At 37.0% G+C, this 25,473-nt stretch overlaps 1 protein-coding gene across 2 annotated transcripts in view; it reads left to right on the top strand.

The window, feature by feature from the left end:
- The window catches only part of ANO2 (anoctamin 2), a 176,664-nt gene that overhangs the window by 67,024 nt on the left and 84,167 nt on the right, over nucleotides 1–25,473 (top strand). For both annotated transcript variants that reach the window (XM_062615545.1, XM_062615546.1), the window contains exons 11-14: nucleotides 980–1,114; nucleotides 3,598–3,758; nucleotides 7,573–7,655; nucleotides 19,525–19,608. In XM_062615545.1, coding sequence (XP_062471529.1) covers nucleotides 980–1,114; nucleotides 3,598–3,758; nucleotides 7,573–7,655; nucleotides 19,525–19,608 — 463 coding nt within the window. The remainder of the gene's footprint in view (nucleotides 1–979; nucleotides 1,115–3,597; nucleotides 3,759–7,572; nucleotides 7,656–19,524; nucleotides 19,609–25,473) is intronic.

The following is a 25,473-nucleotide window of genomic DNA, read 5'->3' as shown; positions in this document are numbered from 1 at the left end:
TGTTGACTGTTTTTTTTCTGCCGCCATAGTGTGAATGTATGTCTCCCTGATTCAAATGCAATGAATGCTCTCCGTTATAGCTGCGTTCTATCTAGCACTCCTCCATATTATTTTCGTTTCTATGTGTGTTGCTTTTTTATCTAATTTAGTTTCATTTTAATGATGGTGAGTTTTTGAGCTCTCTGAAACTCTTGGTGTTTTGCAATATTTGTAATAACTCCTAACTACTTTAGAATGGTCAGCGAGTTTCATCTATGTTTAGTTTACTTCTTGCAGGGTGATTCATGAAGATGTTGGGCTGAGTACTAACACAAATTTATCAACATCTACAATAAACTTTTCCTCAGAGAAGAAACTGGGCTGATTTTTTTTCAAACCATCTGTCCAGAGACGGTTAATTTTTCAAAAATAGTGTTTCTGAAAAGCGGTGCTTAGTGTGCAAGTAAACTTTCCTTCTTTAACAGGAAATTGAGGTTGCTAGTCTTTTAAGATACCAAAGGATGTTGTCCGTATGTTCCCATAGATGTCATTTCCATGACTCTCACCAATTGAATCCAGAACTACAGAGGCAAAGAATGGTGGCATATCTAAATAATCTTCTGAGGAGACAAATCCTTTCCAATGTTTTCAGCTAAACATTGGGTTGAAATTCTGCTACTCTTGATGGAAGTGAGGGATAATTCACTGACGTCACTTAAGAGACTCGATAGCTGCTGTCCTGAAGCAGATATTAAGTATCATTACAGTGATACAGGACTCTCTTTAATTTCTCAGGATGGAGAACCCCAAACTACCTGAATCACTCCCTTCATTTGGTGATATTGACTTCAAGATACTTAAGGTTTTCACCCATGCCTAATGTATTTTGACATTCAGTGAGTGTTTAGAAGCTGTAAAACACAATTGAAAATTATACAATTATATCCTTGACACGTGACTTTTTTTTCTTTTTGTCTTTTTTTTTTTTTTTCTTCCCCAGAAAGTATTTTGGAGAAAAGATAGGACTTTATTTTGCATGGCTGGGCTTATATACAGAATTCCTTATTCCATCTTCAGTAGTTGGGATTATTGTATTCCTTTATGGATGTATAACCATTGAGAGTGACATTCCTAGGTAAGCTTCTCTGTGATCAATAATCTGCTACTTGAAAGTTACAAGACTGTGGCTGTTTATTTTAATCCTTAGTGTGAGTAATTGCTTCTAACATGTCTGAAGAGGGGTGATGTATCATTAACAGCCCTGTGAGCATTAGAAATACACATGCATTAGGTAGATAAGACGTTTGAATGGCACACATTTATTTGGTTGTTTGGTGTTGCAGCTACTGAAAAAGAAATTTTCAGTCTGGCTACTGCATTATTGTAAGTCCTTTTTCAAGACATCCATTTGCATTTTTTTCAATATCTCCAGGATCATACAGAAAGACATTGTGTAGAACTCACTGAAGTTAATACAAATACATTGGCTGGATTACTTTGTTTTTAGTACAGTCAGACTATTTGCACAAGTGAGATGAACAAAAGTTAGCAGATTTAGTATATTTGGTACCCACAGTATTCTCCTTGACAGTTACAAAAAGTTGTTGACTTCTGTGCTGTGTCCTGAGGGTGTTATATACTAAACAAAACCTGCCAAATTGATACAGTGATGTTAATGCTAATTACAATGCATTAAAATGCTATTTAATGGTGGTCAATATAGGAATAATTATAATCACAATCTGCTTCTCAGTGAGAAAAACCCAATAATTCCTCTGTTGTCTGTGTCTGACTTCTGGCGGAGACAGGATACTAGATTACTATTTCTGCTGGTCACACTTGCTGTGGAAATTCCTGCATTCTCTCAAATGAGTTGGCAACTTTTAAAGTTAAAATTGGAAGCTTACTGCAGTAAGACATTATTATTGATAGGTGAATGAGTAACAACACATCTTAGTCAGGGTTTGTTGTACTTTAGCTTGAACTCAGCGAGTCTTGATGGGCTGTGGGAAAGCCTGTGCTAACATTTAAACTTAAGTGAGATTTATGGCTAAGATGTATCTGCAGCACCCTCTACTGCCTTTTGAAACAGAAGAGAGCATTACTTTAATGATATGATAGCTGGAAACATCTGTATGCCTTTCAAATGATATAATATTAAACATACTGATACTACAGTTTGAATAGGTTTTTTTTTTCGTTTGATGTTATTTAATGATGGCAAATATAAGAACAATCATAATCATGCTATGCTATCAAGGAAGCAATATTGCAAGTATTTCCTTAGCTTACAGTCCTGGCAAGGATTCTTGAGCTTTGCACTACTCAGTTCACCTGAAAAAGACTGTGCAGCTACAAAGATCTTCCATATACAAACCTTATGGAAAACCTGGAAAGCATACTCAGCAGTGTCAAGCAGGCTTATTTAAGAGACAGTGCTAACGATTTTTTAATTATTTTTAGAAACCGAGTAAATACAGAGCAAATAAGACTAAGAATTAAAATAACAACCTTAAAGATTTTAAAATCTGCAAAAATCTCTTATCTCACATTTTCCAGAGGACAGCAGAACAAATGTTGTAAACTGAGGGAAAGGAAATGCAGCTTAATATCAGAATATATGAGGCAGAAGTGGAATATTTCTAGTTCTTTTAAGATTTACTGCTGGGGGAGTGGATTTTTCCCTTTTTTTTTTAAATTTTTGAAAATTAGGTTAGCACTCTGTACTAGAAAAACAAGGAGCTATGGAGACTGAGAATACCACATCCATATTCAGCATTCAAAGTTGAGAATCCTGAAATGTAAAGGTATCTGATTTCCTGAAACCACTGTACACACAATATCTGAACACCCTTAAAACATATTAGTATGACTGCCTAAAATAACTCCTCACACTTGAAGAATTTAGCCAAAAACCTAGTGGCACAGATGAGAATTGGTGTTAAAGACCTATGCTGGAAAAACTAGCATTGCTTTTATAAATACCTCACAAATAAAATGCAGGGCAGAGGTGAATCTCAAAGTAAATGTTGTGAAATATAACATCTCTGCTAAGAATGACATGCTTGGCAGGTGTAAGTCTTTCAAATTCAGTCACATATGTCAGTTTGCACCAAAACCTAGCATATGTTACAAATTGTATTGCAGATCTGTTCTGTCTGTGACACAGACCAACTAACATGCCTGGGTACTGGTTCTGGCTTTTATACGGACACACATGGCCAGTCCTGATACACAAAGTAGCATGGTATTTGACATGGATTTTTGTGCCAACGTGTTAGAAATATGTTTTGTCAGTGGCACAGAATTTCCTTTACTGTGGTTGACCTCAGTCTTTAGTGAAGCAGTCTTCTCCAATTCACTAGTACAGTGTAGTGATTAGATTGGTTGCTGTGTTGCACTGGCTTTCTGCTGGTAAATTGCCTGTGTTTTAATATTCCAGTGCATGGCAGTGTGCTTTTGAAGCAACATACAGCTTCTGTTCTCTACAAGTGCAAGCCACATATTTTGCAAAAAGCTTGTAGTAGCAGTAGCTATGATGTGCTGCTTGATATCAATATTGTATATCCCCCTTTTCTGAGTCATAATACTCAGAATTTATGCACTTGTCATTCATAGCAAAGAAATGTGCGACCAGCGCAATGCCTTCACCATGTGCCCCCTGTGCGAAAAGTTCTGCGATTATTGGAACCTCAGCTCTGCTTGTGCTACTGCTCGAGCTAGCCATTTGTTTGACAACCCAGCCACAGTCTTCTTCTCCATCTTTATGGCTCTCTGGGGTGAGTATTGCTTTGCATGTTAACAGTGTCATTTGATTTTTGGACTCCTGTCAGAAGTGAAAGCTGTGATGCACAGTAGTAGAACAAATAGTAGCCTTACATATAATGAAGTGCTATTAGATTAAATGTGATATCTATAGCTTTATGAAACTGATAAGCCTCAGAAGGCCACTTGGGGCTGTCAGTACTGGAGAAAGCAGTATTACAAGGCTTTCTGCTGTCAACAGCAAGCTTGGGAATAAATGGAAAGGAGTTGGGTAGTTCAGAGAAGAAAAATGTGTTCTTTCTCTCTCTTCAGGCTTGTTTAATGGCACTTCCAATCTTTCTTTGCCATGTTTTTTCTTCATTTTTCTTGACAAGCTGCTTTAACATCTTCTGCATTTGTGGCCAGAACGTATTGGGGGATTGGTATGGTGGAGGCAGCTGAAAGGGTTTAATTTAAGCACAGAGTGCACTTCCATGTGGGACAACTTAGTCACATCATTTTATGAAAATTTTATAGGACTCCAAGAACAATGGGACTATTATTGTTTTAATTATAATAAGTTCTAAAGTATTCCATTTAAAGAAGCTTGCTTTTCTTCAATGGCAAATATACCCTGTCTCACTGAGGATATCAAAACACTTCATAAACACTAATGAGTGCATTGTAATATTATTCTTATTGTTCTGACCTCACCTCTGCCCTCAAAAGTGCTTGTGTGTATTGTTGCTGGTGTTATGCCCTCATTCAGTCTAGATCTATCATCTTGTTTATTCGGAAAGTTAAAGGTGTTATTGTTACTTTAAAACGATTTTTTATTTCCCTATTCATTGTTCACAAAATGAAATACTCATTCTTCATTTGAAATTGAACAAATACATTATTGCATCATAGCCATTGCTCAGCAATCAGTGTGTTATACTTTGCATTGGAAAATATATGCATTGAAATTCATATACTTTGAAATTTTGCAGCTTGTTTTAGAAATAACTATTTGGTAGCTTGGTGTTGGGTATGGATAGCAGAGGCTTTTAAGGAAGTTGCAGACAGAAAAAAACATAGAAGAGGTTTTTGTTTACCACTTCCTGGAAACCCTTTAGCAGGAGTTAGAAAATATATGCGTGCTATGACTGAGAGAAATGGCAAAAGATAATGAATTTATAGACTCTCACAATGACTTATTTTCCTATTTCAGATTGCTGCCACTTACACAGTAAACTGGCAGAAAAGGTTCAGCAGTTTACCTGCTGTCATGAAGCATGCAATACACTGCATTGTCCAAATTTCAACATAGCTGTTTGGACAGCATGTGTCTGCAGGACAATTCATGTACTGTTTCATAAGCAAATAATATTTTCCTGACAGAGAATCTGTATTGTAAACTTGCATCCATGCAAATGATCATTTCCATGCAGCCTCATCCAAAACACTTGTATTTTAGTATCAGCAACACAATGTGCAAAGCAAAATGTTGATATATCATTGCACTAAAATTAAATAGTAGAATCTGTCAAGTAACAGAACGGAACAAAAAGTTCTGTATGCATTGCTTTTAAAAGAAGGCATGAAAAAAAACCAAAATTCTTTCTGAGATGTAGTCCCACTCAAAAAAAAATATTTCACATAGACTGGAAAAGTATGTTCTTGGGGCCATGATAACTGAGCTTGTCAGTGCAAGAAAATACAGCCGTCGTACACAAAGAACAGCAAAGTAAAATCAAGTATACTTTACTAACTCTGCCCAGCTTGCCTATTAAGTATTAGATTACACCAAGTTTGTTTCCTTACTACTAGGAGACTGTACTGGTTATGTCTAGACCTCATTCTGCTGAATGACAGGTCTCACTCACGTACCTTATCACCTTGCCTTAGTATCTTGAGTAAATGTCTATTTCTACATTGAGTAAATGTTGCCTGAATGCTTTGCTGTAGGCTATAGTATAGTGATGTGGAATATGGCATGTCTAATGACTTAGAATTGCATACTTAGAAGAGTAAAGTATGTTAATTTGAGCTGGCTTCATTTTGTGATGTTTGGCACAAGGCGGCTTTCATCCTGCTTGCCTTCTGCCATTCTGTTAAAGGCAGACAACACTATATGTTAGTATCTTGAAAGGAATCATGCTTCCACTAGCTGATCTTGATGCCTCATAAATTATCTTTCTGATTCCAGCAACATTGTTTGCAAATGACCATATTCACATACTACAGAGTAATGCCTGGCTAATAGTGCTTAATGTCACTGGTGCTCTGGGAAGCTGAATTTCATCTATCAATCAGATGCATTTATTAGAAGAACGGCTGAATATAATGGAACTATTTTACTGCTAGTGTAAGTCAGTGCAATCTTTCTGATTTGAGAACAGCTACTGCATCTCGCCAAATAAGTTCTTAAATAGCTAAATGTGGAACTGACTTTCTGAGTAACAGAAAAAGTGGAAGGAGTAATAGCATCCTATAAAATAACAAAATGGTTTTGTGTTTAGGATATCTAAAAATTCTTGTGTTTTCAGAGCATGTTAAATATAGCTTTTATATGTCCTTTCCTCTGTAAGGAAGGAGAAGAGACTTAATTGCTTGATGTCTGGATTTACTTTCAGTGTTCTTCCAGTCATGTGTTTAAGCGATATTTATTTCTTTCATTATAGTAGGATATCTGTGCAGAAAATATTGGCAGCTAACTGTAGAAATAGACTCTGTCTTGTAAGAGTCAGGTGAGTTTAATAGTAGTCTAACTTTCCCCAGTGCTATCTTACATCTTACACCAAGTGTAGATGTAAAGGAAGCCGGATCTCATTCTACGCTTTTGTGTGTCTTGTAGAACTATATGCAAGATGTTCAAAATTCTATTAACACTGCTATGACCTAACAAGATTTTTACAATCCCCTTTTCACCAGCTGAAAAGGTGAAGTCAAGCATAAGAAAAAAATGTTTATAAATATAACTTTTATTAGTATAGCGGGTGGTTTTGGTTGGTATATACTGGTTTAGTATTGATATAGTCATCTGAAAATAGGTGTCCACAAGTCAAAAGTAAGAAATGCTATTTCTAATAAACCTATAAGCTGATAAATCATGAGCAGCTAGGCAAAGGGCTATCTGGAGGGCAATTATGAAAGCAAAATCAGGAGACTGTAAATATGAGACAGGAGTGCAACATTTTTTCCTTCATATGAATGAAGAAGAAAAAGTAGGAGATTGAACTACTAGCCAGTCCCTTAGGGCAAAATCATTCTGTCTATGCAGGAGAAAAACATTCAACTGTACCACTATAATATATTTCAAAAGAACAGTTTTTTTCTTCATGTTACTAAGGGTCTTAGTTTACATACAGGTGTCGATGATTTATTTCAGTAGAAGGCTACACCTACCTTCTTCATATGTTTCTGGCTGATTAGAAACACTGAAACAGCAAAATCTGTTTACAGTGTCACAGATTAATACTTAGACCCAACTTTGTACTCATGAATTATAGAATGACTCATGGTAAATTAAGAGAGATGATGCTCTTGGGGTGGATATCAACAGATATGGGGTCAGTTCCATTCTCTGACAAGTATTTACTGGTATCTTTGGGCAATTCCTATTGTTTTTTTCTGTATTTTATTTGTAAAAGGACGGTAATTATTGCTTCCGAGATTTGCTTGTATTCTTTCTTTAAAATTGGCCCTGATGCTGTTGCTTAGTGCTTATTTATAAATGGCTGAGCGTAATGGGATTCAAATATCATATCAAATTTATTGAATATAGCAAATATTCAAATATAAGTAACACCATAGTGCATTTGATTTATAATTTTAGTTCAGCTTTGTTTTGTTTTGTTTTTTAAGCTACTATGTTCCTTGAACAATGGAAACGTTTGCAGATGAGATTGAGTTACTTCTGGGACCTAACTGGACTAGAAGAAGAAGAAGTAAGTTTCCTCTCCCTGTGCTGATTTCCCGTATAAATTATTCTATATCTGAACATATGCATTAATATTTAGATTTATCATGTGTTCCCCAGCCCAGTGCAATTCATACCTAGTTTTTTTTTGGTAAATTACTAGAATTTATACAGTTTTGAGTATCAATATATCATTAAAAAAATCATCACCTACATCTTACTAGTCAGCACTTTAATTTTAATAATCAATGTTGAAAAGGGCTATGTGATAACAGTAGATCAGTCTTTGCTAGTAATGCTCATATGCTGTTGCACAGAAGGCAGTAACAGAATGATACAGAATAAATTCTTCCTCATACAGATGCTACTTCATTATGTATAACAAAAATTCTCTGTGACGATGATTGTAATGTGTCAGGGTAGCATAAATAATATTTGCATCCAGGTCTATGCTGCATCTATGATACCTTAGGCCCAAAGATCCTGAGCTCTAGGTACTCACCCATAGAGCTGTTGCAAACAACAACAGACGGAGTTAGTTTCTCGAGAACAATTTTTAAGTGCTTTGCAATAAGCCCATGGGGCTTCTAGCTGTACCTGAGTTGACCAAAATGTGAGACATGTTTATTATCATTTACAATGTCTTTATATTTGTTTTTAGTTCTGCCATAAATATCATACTAAGAACAGGTAGACTTTGGACCTTCCATTACATATCCCCTAACAATAGATGTGGCTCTAAAATAGGGTCATATTCAGTAATTCAGAATTGCAGCAATTAGATTCTCTTTTATCATTAATGGTGAGCTGAACACCTGTATGGAACAATTCAGTGTGCCTTGCTCTCTTCATTGACTTAATAAAGTGTGGTCAGGAAGTTGAGTTGTTGGCCTACCTTGGTTTTCTGGGAAGATTCATATCCTTTTCTTCATGTTCGAGCACAGTTCCTTAAACAACAGACCACATACAAGCCTCCAGTCCTGCTACTTGAGCTCAGTTCAAACTCAGGATTTAGAGTGCAAATAACATCAAAAAAAGAGTAAGCTGACATCATGAACTCCATGATGTAGCATGGTGATAAAGTTATTCCACTTTTGCCTATTCCTCAGATAAGAATCATTGGATAAAATGAAAAAATAATCCTGAGAACAGAAAGCAGAATCCAGTATTTTTCTTATTTCATCACTATGCCATAACACAGTCTTTAACAATGTCTTTAGTGTAAGGGAGACCTCCCAAATGTCCCTTCACTGATAACTTGACTACAACCTCCTTTATTTTGCCTCTGGTTTCTCAGCTTTTTCACTGCTGTCTAACCAGTTATGACATGGGTGATGCTCACAGTATAAACCAGTACCCACAGCTTGTAAACTGTCAGGGAAACCAAGTGCACCAGCACTTAAGGAGTTACTGCTTGTCCTATATGGAATGTCATACTGTTCCCTGGGAGAACAGAAATTTTGTAGTAATTGCAGTATAGACTGAGAGGCTGGAGAACAAACTCTTGGCTCTGCAGCATACTTGATGAACCCACTAGATTTTATTGAATTTCCAGTTCATCGTTTGCAGAACAAAATCCTAAAGTTTAGCTCGATATTTGCAAAATGCTGTGAAATAATCTATGGAGTTGTGAGGTCCTGTGGTGAAGAGTTCTGAACTGGTAAGAGTTCGTGGGGAGGAACTTTGGAATCAGCAAGAATCCTTTGTTTATGACAAGTGAAGGAGTGCCAGACACATATCAGCACAAGCTGAAGAATTAGGAATGTAGTATAAAAATAAGGCCAGAATGGACCTTGAGGGGCCATCCCTTGGGCATGGTAGGATCAACTCTACTTAAATCATTATGCAAAGATGTTGTCTAATTTGTTCTTAAATAAATCCATCAGTGGAGATTTCACTTTCTCCCTAGGCACTCTATTCTAATACTTCTCTATCTGTACTGCTAACAAGCTTTTCTTAGTGTCTTAAATCTCCTTGCTAAATGTTCATTTTTTCTTGTTCTTTCTTTCAAAGATAGAGTTTGCCTCTGTCCTCTTTTCAGCAAATCTAACATAATATTGCATTTGTCTGCCAGTCTTTTTTTTTTTTTTTTTTTAATATAAACTAGCTTCTGCTTTTTCAGTCTTTGTTCTTTAACAACTGTTTTCTGGTTGTTTATTCGTGTTCCTTTCTGAATGTTTTCTAATTGATCCAACTTTTTCTTGAATGTAATGCTCAAAAGGAATGTGTCTCTTGACCTGACATCTTAAGCAAAAAGCCATGCTCTGTGTCATCTTCTGTCAGCTCTTGGTACTTCAGGAGTACCAAAGTGCAAAAGTTAGATTAGGTTTTGTTCGGCTTGTATCCATTAGATTAATAAAGATGAGGATAAATTTGTAGGACAGAAGCTGGCACAATGCTTCAGTGGTGGTGAAGTCTTCCCAAGTGTAGGAAATTATGGTGGAAAATGGAAAATTTTGTTTAATTAGGTTAGGCCAAAAGGAACTAGAAGTGGAATGCACAGGATCACGTAACAGAGAGCAAGAAGAAAGGGACAAGGAGGAAATTCAAAAGGCTTAACAGTTTTAAGGCTAGATGGTGTTAAGTTACTTATTTTTATCATTTTGTTTAGAAAGGAAAGTTATGGAACCAAACCAGGGAGGGAAAAAAACATAAATACTGAAGAACTGAGAAGTACATTGTGAGAATTATATGGAAATAAATGTCTTCAGTGTAATTTTTGTGGACTCTTGACTGTAAAGTTTTCAGTAAAATTAAGTGTCTTTAAACACACTGTGTCAAATCTTTTGGTTCAAAAGTGTCACATGAGAGATTAATTTAGTTCCCTTATTTGTAAATATTTTGGCAACAACAGTCTGAGAAAGCAGACTCCCTAAGGCTTGCATGCATATTTGACTGTACAGACTGGCAGCTGTACAGACTTAGAACATTTGTTTTTGTAGATGTGAAATCCACAAAAATAATAGGTAGCACTGGGTACTAACTGCTAAATAGGTAATTATGTAGAAAAGCAACTGAGTGACTGATAACTAAATGACAGAGGGAAAGAAGGAATGCAGACCAGAACCATCAAAACCTTGGAAATACCATGAGTACCTAGGAAAGACATTATGCATATACCGTGCAAGAAAAAGCCTTGGAAATACCATGCATAAAGCATACAATCTGTCATACCAGATGTGTGTTTGTGTAACCTGATCAAACAGGTTAACATTTGTTCATTTTTCAGGTTGTGTAATAAGGAATATAGATATCAATAAAGCAGGGGTAGATGTGGAAGAATCCATACACTCTTCTACTTGTGAAGGAGCTGATGAAGAAATACTAAGGTGACTCTAATTAATGATGTGGGAAGTAGAAACTATTGGCCTCCCATGAATCTTCAGAAATTGTATATCTATGACACAGGATGCTCTTGCTTTAGGTGGAAGAGATTTTACCCCATTTTGCCAAAGTCCTGTGTTAATTGAAATTGAAATGCAATCATAAAAGATGAAATCTTAGAATGCAGACCAGAACATGGAAGAATAAATGGACAGAAAAAACACACTAACTGAAATGCCAGCAAGTGGGGGTATTATCCAAATAGTCATGCTGTTACACTGTTTCAATACAACAGGGAGGAACTTGGGTGTCTGTCTTCATTAGAAACATGTTTGGTAACATACAATATTAATTTAAAATTCTGTGCTCTGCAAAATGCTGGCAAACTTTTCTTGAAAACTCCAGTTCCCAAAGTCTTGTTCCTCCCTTTGCTATCTGATGCCTTGAAAAAAAACAAATAAACCCAAACAAAACAAACAAACACCCAACCAACAAAATATTGAACCCTGTGGATTATTGCTAAGTTAAGATAAAATAGTAAAGAAGGTAGACTGGGTAAGACAGAATTAATTAGCAGGCAGAGTTAGTGACATTAAATATGTTTACAGATGCATTCCATTCCTCCCAGTTTGATCTTGGTTTAACTCGGTCTTCTCTACTACGTTTTCAAAATTGATTGTGATTAACTAACTTGATGTTTCCACCTTGTTTTCCACCTTGCAAATTATAGGAGCAGACTCCTTTTCTGAAGTTCTAGTAGTTTCTACTAACACTGGCAGTCTAGACATTTTTGTTTGTTTAAAAAATGGAGGCCTGGCTTTAATAAAATAACTGTCTATTCACAGCTTAGTCCTCTTGGGAGAAAAATGGTCAGTAATGGTAAAAGAGGAATGCATAGCTACAATATTTTATGATATCTCAAATCTGTCCTTTCATCCTCATTGCATTCTCAGATTTCTTGTGCCATTGAGACCTTCATTTTGGTTATTTTCCCCAGGTGCATTGTCTCGCGTTTTTCCCCTACCTATTCTGATTATCCTGTTTGGTCCATGTTTCCAAATATTTTCTATTTCTTTGTATGTTTTTAGTACCTTTTCTTGGTTTTCATCACTCCTTCCAATGGATCTGCTGTCACCTTCATTAAATTCCTGTTAACACTATTTATTTAATGATCCTAGGATAGCCCCAATCTTCTGAACAAGTCCTTTCAACATTAGATTTAAGTGCTATGTTTAGGAGGATGAGAGTGTTATTAGGATGATTGGGAGAGGCTGAAAAATGGGTGTTATCCCTCAGGCCTCCTCAGGCCTTAGAGGAAACTATTTAGTATCAGCTGTTGCGCCATTAAAAATTGCACGTAAAGGCACACTTTAAATATATTTTAATTTGTAAACTATAAGAACAAAAGCATGTGATAATTTTTTTCTTGCCAAGAAGTTGGTGAAAATATATTGTTACTTTTTCTTCCTCCCATTCCTGTCGATCTAGAGATGTGCCACAATATGCCGGGGCTTTAGCTGATTTTTCTCTTTTATTATTTCTTTTACCAGACATATCAACATGCTTTTGTTTTCTTTCTTTTATTCCTTTCCCATTATATTTACTTCCTGTGTCTATTCCAGGACTGAATTTTCTGTAAAGCTCAAAGATGTCGTGGATTTGATTCTCTGTTTTCTAAAATTCATGTTTCTTTTGGCTAGGGTGATTATCTATGGATTTAATTGCCTCAGTTTATACATTAAAAGACTGTGTTTGTTTTGTATGTTTGTTTTTTAAATATAAAATCATCGAATCATAGAATAGTTAGGGTTGGAAAGGGCCTTAAGATCATCAAGTTCCAACCACCCTTTCATGGGCAGGGACACCTCACACTAAACCATCTCACCCAACGTTCTATCCAACCTGGTCTTGAACACCACCAAGGATGGAGCATTCACAACCTCCCTGGGCAACCCATTCCAGTGCCACAGCACCCTCACAGGAAAGAATTTCTTCCTTATATTTAATCTAAACTTCCCCTGTTTGAGTTTTAACCCATTACCCCTTGTCCTGTCATTACAGTCCCTAATGAAGAGTCCCTCCCCAGCATCCCTATAGGCCCCCTTCAGATACTGGAAGGCTGCTATGAGGTCTCCACGCAGCCTTCTCTTCTCCAGGCTGAAGAGCCCCAACTTCCTCAGCCTGTCTTCATACGGGAGGTGCTCCAGTCCCCTGATCATCCTCATAGCCCTCCTCTGGACTTGTTCCCACAGTTCCATATCCTTTTTATGTTGAGGACACCAGAACTGCACACAATACTCCAGGTGAGGTCTCACGAGAGCAGTGTAGAGGGGCAGGATCACCTCCTTCAACCTGCTGGTCACGCTCCTTTTGATGCAGCCCAGGATATGGTTGGCTTTCTGGGCTGCAAGCACACACTGAAGCCGGCTCATGTTAAGTTTCTCATCGACCAACACCCCCAACCGTTTGCATGTGGCCATCCAGCCAGTTCTTTATCCCCTGAGTGGTCCATCCACCAAATTGATGTCTCTCCAATTTAGAGACAAGGATGTCGTGTGGGACAGTGTCGAACGCTTTGCACAAGTCCAGGTAGATGACATCAACTGCTCTACCCCTGTCCATCAGTTCCTTAGCCCCACCATAGAAGGTACACAGGTACCTGGTCAGGCAGGATTTCCCCTTAGTGAAGCCATGCTGGCTGTCACCAAGCACCTTGTTGTTTTTCATGTGCCTTAGCATGCCTTCCAGGAGAATCTGCTCCAAGATTTTGCCAGGCACAGAGGTGAGACTGACTGGTCTGTAATTCCCTGGGTCATCCATTTTCCCCTTGAAAATGGGGGTTATATTTCCCTTTTTCCAGTCATTGGGAGCTTCACCTGACTGCCATGATTTTTCAAATATGATGGCCAGTGGGTTAGCAACTTCATTCGCCAGCTCCTTCAGGACCTGTGGATGGATTTTATCAGGTCCCATGGACTTGTGTATGTTCAGGTTGTTAAGATGGTCTCGAACCAGATCCAATATATTGGCAATGTTATTCTCTGAAGTCTCTGTTTGGAAGATCTTGTCTCACAGGGTGAAGCTGAATAAAACGTTTCAATAGTTCACTGATACCAAGAGGTAGAGATCCCCTCCTTACTTTCATACTTTTCAATTCTAGTGTCTTACCCAATACCTGAACCGACTGACTGAACTTGTGGAGAAGTAATTCCAGAAGTGGACGGTGTTTTTGGTGGAGGAGACCAATACATCAGATATGTTTTCATATAGTGTAATCAGGGCATTGGGCAGGGAAAGAGAAGAATGTGTGGGTTAGGAAGTCCGTTTTAGCAATGATGAACCATTAAATCATCTTCTGTGTAGCGTGCAACTTCATTTATAGATTGCAGCTGCATAGCAGCTTAAGCCAAGCTATCTCCACACTACCATGGTGCTACTGTCTCAGCCATGCAATCTTATTCTTTCTTTTACGGGCATGCTAGCAATCATACAGCTGAGTGTGAACAGTTCAGACAGCTGATACAGCTGAAGGGTAGCTGGGGCTATGATGGGTAGGAGTTCTTATCCTGGTCATGCCATGCAGCTACATGTGCACTGGTGTTGTGGTAAGGACAGAAATGGAAATGTGTGGCTTGTATAAGGTGAAATTGAGTCTGTGAATATGGCAGCCCAGGCTTGGATAGGCTTATGCTGCAGTGAAACTCAAGCCAAAACCCTCAAGCTTTAAGCATAAAAGCTTGTGACTACAATTTAAACTACAAATTCAACATTCGTGTTTGCTTCAAGTAAGGTATATTCATGGACATGACTGGCTGTAAATCCAGTCATCCAGATATTTATGGGAAACAGCTAAAGAGGCACTGGTGTGGCTGAAACAAATTAATAAAGGCTGAACAAATATTTATGAACAAAGATGTTGTTCAGTTTAGCTAATCTATCTGTATTTCTTCACATTAGAGGGGAAACAGTGCTCTAATCTGGATCATGGATTAACTTGCAAAGTTCACAAAGGTTTGGAAAGAGAGTGGTTGGTCAGAATACAGATCTTCTGGAACCAGATAATTCTAGGTATTATAAAGCTTTTGTTATCTTGCCTCTGATATATGTGATATAAGATATTTCAGGAAGTGTACCTAAGAATGGTATATAGACTCCCACCGCTTTTGCCTAGTAAGGTAGGTTGCCTGTAAGCCATAGGTTCCAGGTACACAGAGGCTGAAATGAAAAAAAACTCCATGGAAATAAAAAATCCATAAATATCATAAACAGTGCTGGGAAATATTATTTCATAAACAAAAATCACTTAAAAACCTGAGGCCATATTTCAAAATTTAGTTTTGCAGGTAATCCTCCAAAGCACTCCTACTTTTCTTGCTCAATATGAGCAAACAAAGGCATTCTATCTACCTATTTGTCCATACAGCAAATATATTTCCTTAATAGACCTTATGGGTTCTTTTGTTTTAGCTACTTCAGATTTATGTTGCTTTAGAATACCTTTGATAGCCAACTTCCTCTCTTGTACAGTGGCTTTTGTCTTTTAACATCCCTGAACTTGGAACAACATTAAAAGTCTTATTCAAGCTGATGTTTTAATTTTGCATAAATCAAACTTATTGTGCAAGTGATCTGGGTTTAAAAGACTGTGAACATCTACCAGTGATCCCCTCATATGTGCTGAGATATAACTGTGCTTTTCCTTGGATGAGCATCCCATTACTAGGAAAGTCTAAACAGATCATCGGTGTGAATGACAATCTCTTACATATACTTCTTCCGCACTACCCACTGTTGCCATCTTCATAAGAAATAATTAAGAAATAATGTATTGTAATAATTAACCATCTTGCAGCAGAGAACAGCTGGGCTGTCTGTTCATTCCAAGTTTCCATCTTGATTTGGATCAGAAGCTGGGTTATTCCAGCTCATTTGTTCTCATTTGTGGAAATCTACCTTCCTACCAGTGCCCATTGCTTTGCTGTTCTGCTTGTGTTCAGCATATTAGAGCAAGGCTGCTCAATGAATTTGCAACATTTCTTTGACTTTCCATAAAGTGTAGAAATGAAGCAGTATGATGGATTAATTTTTGCTTACAACTACTCTGGTCTGTTAATATGGGATAGGTTCTATGGTTTTATTTTTCCTTAGCAATCATAGAATAGTAAGGGTTGGAAAGGACTTAAAGATCATCCATTATCAGTTTCTTCCTAAATCAAAGAAAAATTAAGGAGAGATAAGCTTGCGTTATATATTCTTATCAAACTGGATCATTACCTACTCAGCCTTAATATGTAATGTATAATGGATACACATGTTGTGGGTTTGAGGCAAATCTGGGAGAACATTCTCAGGGAAAACTCCCACTGACGTCAATATAAGTTTTGTCTAAGTAAAAAAGTCATTTTTTGGCTCTTTGTTTTCAGGATGGGAATTATCCTTTTCTACTCTAAACACTCATTTGGCCTCAAAGTACCTTGGCTCACATGGTTTTCAATAAGTGTCTGGCAGCTGTACTGGCAAACTTCCAGCATTGTGGGATTCATATTTATCCCTACATGGATATTTGGTCTTCAAGTCATTACAACTATTTCTAGCTTATTGTTATAAGTGTTGAACTCTTCCCATTTTCAGACAAAGAATTGTTTCTAAATCACACTGTCTTTACAGCAGAGTGAAATTGTTCCTTCACATCCATGTATCAAGGATTGAGTATCTCTAAATCTGTATTGTAAAGAAATGTTTCATGAAATATACTCATAAAAGGGATATATGGATAAATACATTCTAGGAGGCACTTTTTTCAGTCAAGGGTAAGATGACTTGGCAGATTCAGTGAAGACAGATCAACTAATTTCCCAATCCAGATGCAGGTACATGAAATACAGTTTAAAGGATATTGAAATATCTTACTAAGAAAACTAAACATAACTTGAGCAAATTTGAACACAATATGCACTCAAAGCAAAACTATCAATAGCAAAAATGTAAGTTACAGTACAATGAGTTGCTTGGCATTTTATTTTCTCACAGTGTTTCTTTCAAGCCAATTTTCAAAAGTTGCTCTGACCTCTGGCAGCTGCTTCTGGTGTCCCAGAATGCTTTGTTTAGCAGAAAATAAGAAAAAAAGGAAGAAAGCCAATTCAGCTCTGCAGGTGCTCCCATAGTGTGATTTGATCTCAGTTTCTTACAGCTTCATTTATCTCATTTCCCTACTTTCACCAGGCTGTCTCCTCTCATGTAGCCAGCCATGCCTGATGCCTTCATCCTGTAAGTCTAAAGACATTTCTTCCATTTGACCTACATACCTTATTTAAGGAAACATGATACAAATTAATGCAAATCAACAAGCTAGTGAAAACTTACAAAAAAATTTGAGATATAGGCATTGACTACAGCATCTTTAAACACTTACCGTTGTATTGTTGCATTGTTGAATTGTACCTTTGTCTTTCCTTTCCTCATCCTACTCACCACCATTTTTGCTGCTGCTGAACTTTAGTAATGTCAGAGATTACTTGTGCCTCATTATTTCTTGGAGTTCCACATACACACGTAGCATTTTGTAAGTAGTAACAACAGCTACCCTTGTGACAATAAGTGCTATAATGGTTTCTGAACTTCATTGTGGTATTGATTTTTATGTGAACCATGAGTAATGTAAAAGAACTCTGTGATGCAAATAGTGTCACACTTGCACCCTCAGAACATGTTTTATTAATTTGAATAGTACAAGAAATTGCAAGGGTAAAACAAACTGTCATGCTAGCAGTTTTATTATATTTGCTTGGTATAGAATTGTAGTGCAAGAGTTTCAGAGATATATTGGTACGTGAGCTTTAGAGAAAAAATGTTCCCTCACACCTCCCATGTTAGTACCAGACTCCACAGGAGCAATAGGATGCACATACAATTTCTGTGTCTGTCTTTAGGGACAATATACGTGTGACTTGTTCATAGAGTTCAAAAAGAAAAATGTTCATTTAGAGCAGTTATTTAAATGATAGTGTGCTCACATACCTATTTAATGTTTCATGAAAATCTCATTATCAGGATTAAAAAATACATTGGAAGTCTCACTATGTCTGTGCACTAGCGTGCACTAGCAAATACTCAGGATGGTGTCTGGTGTAGTGAAAATGTTACATAGAACAGAAAATGAACAGCCCATGTATCACCCAAGGAAGACTGCTGTAACCCCTGTTTTATTGTCCAGAAGGATTAATTACTTAAAAAAACCCAAATTTTTATATTTTTTTTTGTTGCCATCATATTAATTTGAAAGGGTTAGTAAGTCAGTTTAGTGACTGGACTCATCAGCATATATTCTAATTATAGTAAGTGTGGATGGTATGAACAATGCTGTAGGAATAGCCTTTTTGTGGGAGGCATAAAATCCAAATTCCAGGCTCTTAATGAATTCAGAACTTGGTAGAATGAGGAGACACATATAATTTGTCTTTTTTTATGATCTGCTCTCTTTAAAATCTTGGTAGGTTTGTGCTACCACGTTTAATTTGTGTTCTAATTTGGAAAAGAAAAATATAATTTGCAAGGAAACCTTGAAAGGTTATTAAATGGGGAAGCTGGGCCAGATCCAACAGCCCAAGAGAGGCAAGGCAGCCACAGCTCCATGCCCCTGGGTCCAACCTGTAGTGAGGCTAAGCATTTATTCCCAGTAGACACATGTATGCACATATACACAACATGCATACGTTACCAGCTACACAGACACACATTCAGCAGGCATAGAAACACAGAGAGCACAACCTCCTTATCCTGCACGGGATGGAGGTCTGTTGCAAGAACATATATATACACATCTTTACAATGAAAACCCCTCCAGCAGCTGGGCTCCCTCAGCCTCCCCAGTTCCTGGCACCCAGAGGTACAAGCCTGCAATGCTACTGCCTTTCTCTACTTGCTTACTCACATATGCATCCTGCTCTACCAGAGCTGGCTGGGACTCCCCTGGTCCCTCAGCAGCTGGTCATGGGCTTGAAGACACACACACAGACACATACATACACACTCCAGTGGGTCACACTCCTAAGAGACCTGCAGACCCTGTGGTCTGTTTGGTGATTGGCTCCCCTCATCTTTCTGATAGCCAACCCCACTCCACTATGGTCTTGCCCTTAGAGACTTCCTTACTGGCAACTTCACCTACTTGCTAACTACTCCAGCTTGATTTCCACCAGCACTTGCATACTCAGCTTCACACCTGTACTTGCTCCAGTGACTGAGGGTCAGACCCCCATACAGACCAGCAAGCTATTTAGATGTGACCAGTCATTTTTATCCCTTTATCCCTCTATTTTTCCACAGATGTTCCTCCCCAAGTGATCTAGATCCCTCCCTTTTCCAATTTTGTTTCCTCCCCTAAGGAGGACTAATAAGTACTGTGGAACCCACAAATGCTTTTTCCCTGCATCCTGTAATTGTCTAAAAAGGTGTTGTGGTATTGAATCATCTTGATGGCTTATATAATGAATAAGTGACCAGAACTCTTTTTTTCCCCTTCTTCTTTTCTCTTGATCATAATCACATATTTGGTTGTTTTTTGTCTTTTTCAGGAGCATCCCAGACCAGAGTATGAAACCAAACTACTACAGAAAAAGCTGAAAAATAAAAACATTACAACAGAAAATTCAAATGAAGTAAGGTGCAACTTATTCTTTTTACTTGTGCCAGATGTGAATTTCATTATACTGTGATTGTCTTTGATAGATAATTTGCAAAAGGTACTTTTTGGTTCTCCTTTTTAGCTTTATAAGTTGCTTGCTAGGGGTCTGGTGTTATGCAACCCTGCAGTGCCGTTGAAAGGCGTTTTTCACTTTGTTAGCTCTGCAAAGTAAAGCGATTTGCACTGGAATGTGGTTGACAGTTCATTCAGGATCTGATCTGTAGAGTGGTGAATATTTAGGAAAATAATATCACCACAGGGATTCATTGTTATGACCTAGAATTTCAGAACTTTTTTAACAATAAAGAAAACTGCTTTTATTGTAGTGATTTCCTGTTCATAGGTAACAATGGCATCTTTAGTCATGCTGCAGTTACACATTTGTGACATTCTGATGGTGCTTCCGGTATAAATAGAAAAATAATAATTGGTTTATCATTTTTAGATTGAACTATGTTTAGGTTTTTCTATGAGTATTTCAAACCTAAGAAAGAACAAGCACTTCTTTCTTTTTCCCAGTATGGGTTGAGGTCTATTTCCTAAGCACTCATAAGTTCCTGTAGACTTGGTCCATTCAGCCAAGTCACATGCACTAGCAAAGCCAAAGTATTCCAAAACCATGTCGAGTTTCCAGGTAGGAGGAAACAGTTTAGTTTCGTTAAACGTTGAGAGTATCTGAAGTGGAAAATACTCCAGTTTTCAGGTCTGGTCCAACAAATTTACCACTGCAGTTTATGAAAGAACTTAACTATCCCTTTCTTCTGCTGCTGACCATCAAGATTGTGAAGTGTTTCCAGTGAATATTCCATCTCAGTGAGACTGCCTTTCACCTGCTGGGCCCAACCAAACTCCACAGATAACAATAAAAATACTTTCAGTTACTTCAATGGGCTTTGGATCTTGCCCAACATGAGCAGGGACTCTCACATAGTAGGATGTAGAGGTCTTCCCTTACACATTAAAGAACTTTCTAGGCTTTCCAAATGAGGGAGCAAAGGCTGTGAAAGATGGATAAAGCTGCTGACGCTGTTCAACTTTTTCTAACTTAAAGTAAGTGAAATCTAGAAACAAGTCAGCAATTAGAACGTTAGACTTCTGTAGTCATGAGGCAGTTAGGTGATTACCTTGCTTACATGAGACAGAAATTACAGCATTGAAAGATAGAAATTAATGTAAAAAGAAGCTATGAAAATTGTTATGTGTAAGAAGAACATGGGGAATAATTAAAGATCAAGCACTATAAACGTGGGAAGAAATCCTTTCAGACACTGAGAAGGGAAAGGCTTTCCTAGAATATTTTTCCTCCAATTACTGTTTGTGCCCATGTGAATGGAAAAGTAACACTCAGAAAGAAAATGTTTACTTCAAGTTTTTGGGGCATCTGAATGCTGACTTTCTTCAGTGTCCTAAAAGGAGACAAAATCCTATTTTGGAAATTGATATAGGCAATTTGATCTGAAAAAATCCTGATTTTCATTAATATTTAATTCTGAAGTAATTTTGAAAACAAAAAAATAGTTCATGATTTCTTTATATAGTCATTAAAGTATTTTCTGGTCACATTTGCCAGAGTCATCTCAATCTCTAAACTTCATTAAAAATTAAATTACTTTGACATTTGCCATCTTACAGTTACTCAGAGAGAGCAGTTATTCATATGGCAGAAGGGTTCACTTGGGTTAAGGTAAAATTCAAATAAATGCATTCATCTTACAATTTACTGTCTACCATCTGAATTACTGAAATGTATTCCAAATATCTGAGCACTTTTCCATTAGTCAACATTTTGCTTACTAATTCTGTTGCAATCACTTTTTTTTGTTTGTCTCAAATTCTTTCCAGCAAATAACACATTAGTCTGGGTTTGGAAGATGTGTTGTACAGTGGTTTGCACCTCAATTGTACCTCAATATTATAAGGGTAATATTTGTGTGTGAACTCTTGAAAAGGAAACAGACCATTTCTTTTACTGAGTTGTTACTTTGAATGTTAACCGTGTAAATGTACCCTTACATTTTTCTTTGGAAGATCCTGCAAAATTAGACATTAAAAGTGAATATTTAAGACTGAAATAGTTCTTCTGACTAATTTTTAGAGGTTTTGATCTTTTTCCTCCTTCAGATGGGTATATGTTATACTTATTGCAAGACCATTAGCTCAGGAGTTTTGCATGGCAGGTTGATATTTAGGCACAGGTTTCTGTGAAGTCTCTGGCTCAGTACTTCTGTCTTGTTGGGTGCAAGCCAGTGTACAGAACTTTGTCATATTAATAGTGCAGATCTAGTGTTTGGGCAGGCATCAAAGTAGAGGTCTCTCTGTAGTTAAAGATTCAGTTCTCCTAATTTCCTGGGTTTGTATGAATACACAGATTCCTGTGAGGTCTCAGTCTCACCGTATCTTGGTTGACAGTCTAATGTCATGGTATGTCTGTGAAGTTCTTGCGTGAATATTTTTAGCTAACTAGTACAACTTAGTGGCATGTCTTTTGGCTGTAGTTGGTCAACAACTGTAGTGTGCTGTGTTGATATCAAAGGACAGGCTCTGGCACCACTGCATAAAACTTCTCATTACTTATCTAATATGAAGTCAGAAGTCTCTAGTTGAGCAGCTGTGGCTTGTTGGGATAGAAATGATGCCAAAGCTGTGGCTATTGTGAGAATGCTTATTTAGAGCTTGCTTAAAGGCATATATTTCTATAAGATAACTGGCTTTTTTTCCAGTGTGTTAATTCCTCTGTTCTGGTGATGCTGTGACTAGCTTTATGGCAAGAAACTGAGCTTTTATGTGGTAAGCTCTGTGTATAGTGCATTTTTCTTTTTAACTTGCCTTACTCCAACAAGAAGTTCCTGTGAAGTTAATTGGGTTATTTTTGAAATGAAGGGCTAAGGGTTTGGTTATGGGCTGGTTTTGTGATTGCAGAAGAAAATTGACACTACTAACATATTCTCTTAGATGATAACTTGGGAATACCTGTTAAGAGGATACGTACTTCAACATACATTTTCCCCTGTCTGCCGCTGAAGTCATTAACTTTAATGAGTGTGGAAGATGCCCAGCACCTGTCAGGGCCAGTAAACATATGAGTCACTCTACTCAGGCAACAAATTCCAAATCAACTTGATGAGACTGGCAATAGAAAGTATTGCAGATCTAATGTATTACTTGCCCGATGGGGTTTGTGTTATAGAAGATAGCTCTCATAACAGTCTACTTAGGGTATTTATGCTACTGTAATAAGCAAAGAACAAAAATTCAGCCTACACCACCCTGAGTGGTTCAGGCTGGTTTAATAAATATTTTATTGGTTATTTTGAGTCGGAAAGAAACTGTGTGGCCTCTGAGCCCTTCACAAAAGACTGGTGTGAAGTTACTCATACACTAACACCCTAAGGTTCTAGTATTTCAGAAGAAGATTCATTTAAAGCCAAAGGAGTTGAAAAATTTACATGAAATGCCTCAGGTTAGGTTAGGTAGGGAATACACAAGCAGACAGACCTTATGAATGATGACATTCATTTAAAAAAATGACAGGTTCTAAGGGAATGATTCAGGAAACCTCCAGTGATCTAACTCATAATCAGTAGCACTCTCTGATTCTTTAGAGTCATCTAAATAAAGGCTTGCAATGTAGAGCTTCTTGATTCATGCACGTTAAACAGCTTCTTTGTCCTTACAGCAGAGATGAAGCCTTATGTGTGCATGCATGAATGCATGTGTCTGATAATACATTCATGCAAATATGGCAGATGCATTTTTTGTAATAAAAAAATTAATATTTTTTGTTCTTCTTGTTTACTACACTATAACACTGAAGATATGGACAGAAATATTTAACAAATAGTGTAAAGTTGCTGTATCTGCAGAATGTTAACTAAAAAAGGTGTTGGATATTTGTAATCTTCTGATAAGTTGTTCCTCTGTCTGTAAAATACTAATGTTCTCAATGGAAATACACACAGGTCAGGAAATGAAAATTGGTCTTGTGCCTGAAAACATGCAGATGGGGCTAGATCTAACTCTCACTGGAGCTGATGGAAATAAAGACTTCCAGTCCTCTCTGGGAGAGCTGGATCAGGCCCTGACTCCTTTTCATTAAATGTCCAGCTGATCTGGCAAGCGTGATGCAACATCATATATATTCTTATCTTTCCTATTTGGCAGGAAACCGAATAACTCATTCTACATATTTCTGAAGGAAAATTTTCTTTGTAGAAAAAAATGGTTTGTCTCTTGGCTCATATTCTCACTTGGAGTAAACCCTGGGAATAATAGAATCTGGCATTATATCTTGCCTTTAATTCATTTTAAATACGCAAGTGGCAAAATAAGTTATTTAAATTGTTCATTCAGCTGGTAATTGAAAGAAAAGAAAGAAATATTTCTTATTGAATCACTGTTTCAGTTGACAACTGAATTAAAGCAGATAAAGAGGAAGATTTCTGGTGCAAAGATGAAATAGGAAAATATAAAATAGAATTGTATACTGCTGATCAATACTTTATATATATGCTTTTAAATTTCAGCGCTGTGAAACATGAAATAGTAATTCTTGCTACTAGTTGGTTCCTTACCCAGTATTTCAGAAGTAAGTCTCCCACAAGGCCTGAAAAACACTTCAGATATTGGAGTCCACCTCTTTATTAAGCAAGTCCTTGATAAGATTAACTAAAAAAATATATATATTTTTAATATATATTAGCTGTAATTCTATAGAAGAAACTAAGATAATTGGTCATAAACACTAATTTGAATAATCAGAACTGTGAAAGAACTATGAATAAACCCAGAGTTCCTTACTTGCTAAAACTGAGATAATTTTTTAGCATTTATTAGATCGTATCGGTGATGTGATAAACCCAGCAATTTTGATAGAGTATTTCTTAAATTGGCCAATGTCTTTCCAGCCTCTTTCATTACTTTACTTTGACAATTCACTGCCCAAGCCTATGGAATAGTAAGAGGAGTGTGTAATAGCTGATGTTTTTTCTTTTCAACTTATTCTTTGCATCATTAGCTTTTTAAATAAAAAAGAATAACTGAAGATAAATGGGGACACTATGATGGATAATCTTAGAGAGAGATATCTCATTCTCTTTATTGTAACAATATTTGGCTGTCTAATTGGATCAAGTCACATTTGAAGGGTAAATCATAGAATGGTTTGGGTTGGAAGGGACTTTAAAGATCCTCTAATTTCACAATCCCATTCTATGGGCAGGGAGACATTCCACTATATCAGGTTGCTCAAAGCCCCATTCAACCTGTCCTTGAACACTGCCAGGGGTGAGATATCCTGTTCCAAAATCTCTCTACCCTCACAGTGAAGAATTTCTCATAGTGAGGAATGTTATAATTTTGATTATTTTAATGTTTGAGTTCTGGGTTACACCAGTTTTATACTAGAGTATTCATAAGCAGAATTTATGTCTTTAAAAGACTGTTGACATAGTCTTTCAGTGCGTTCTTATATAAATCTGTGGCTTCTTTGAATGTATGGTATATGATGTCTATTCAAACCTCTCTTCCCTATTGTTGTCTTGGACTTTGGTTATCTTTTTATGGAATAGTGTAAAAAATCTAAAAATGTCCTACTTGCCCGTATGTCTCTGAGAATCTCAGTTGTTTTTTCTCTTTTTTTTTTTTATCAAATAAATGAATTTGGCATATAACCACATTCTGTGCTCTGTTATTCAGCATTTTATTCCAGTCAGCCTCCAGAAGGAGGTAGCTCTTCCAATACTCTTGATATGAAAAAAAAAAAAAGCAGCTTAGAAATAACCTCATAGAATAATTTAAGTTGGGAAGGCTTTCAGGACTTTATCTAGTCCAAAATTCTTCC

This window comes from Pezoporus occidentalis, unplaced genomic scaffold, assembly GCF_034315485.1.
Source record: "Pezoporus occidentalis ecotype Australia unplaced genomic scaffold, CSIRO_AGI_Poc_V1 ctg182, whole genome shotgun sequence".
NCBI lineage: Eukaryota > Metazoa > Chordata > Aves > Psittaciformes > Psittacidae > Pezoporus > Pezoporus occidentalis.
The sequence above is the reverse complement of the archived record's forward strand: the minus strand, read 5'-3'. Positions and strand labels throughout refer to the sequence as shown.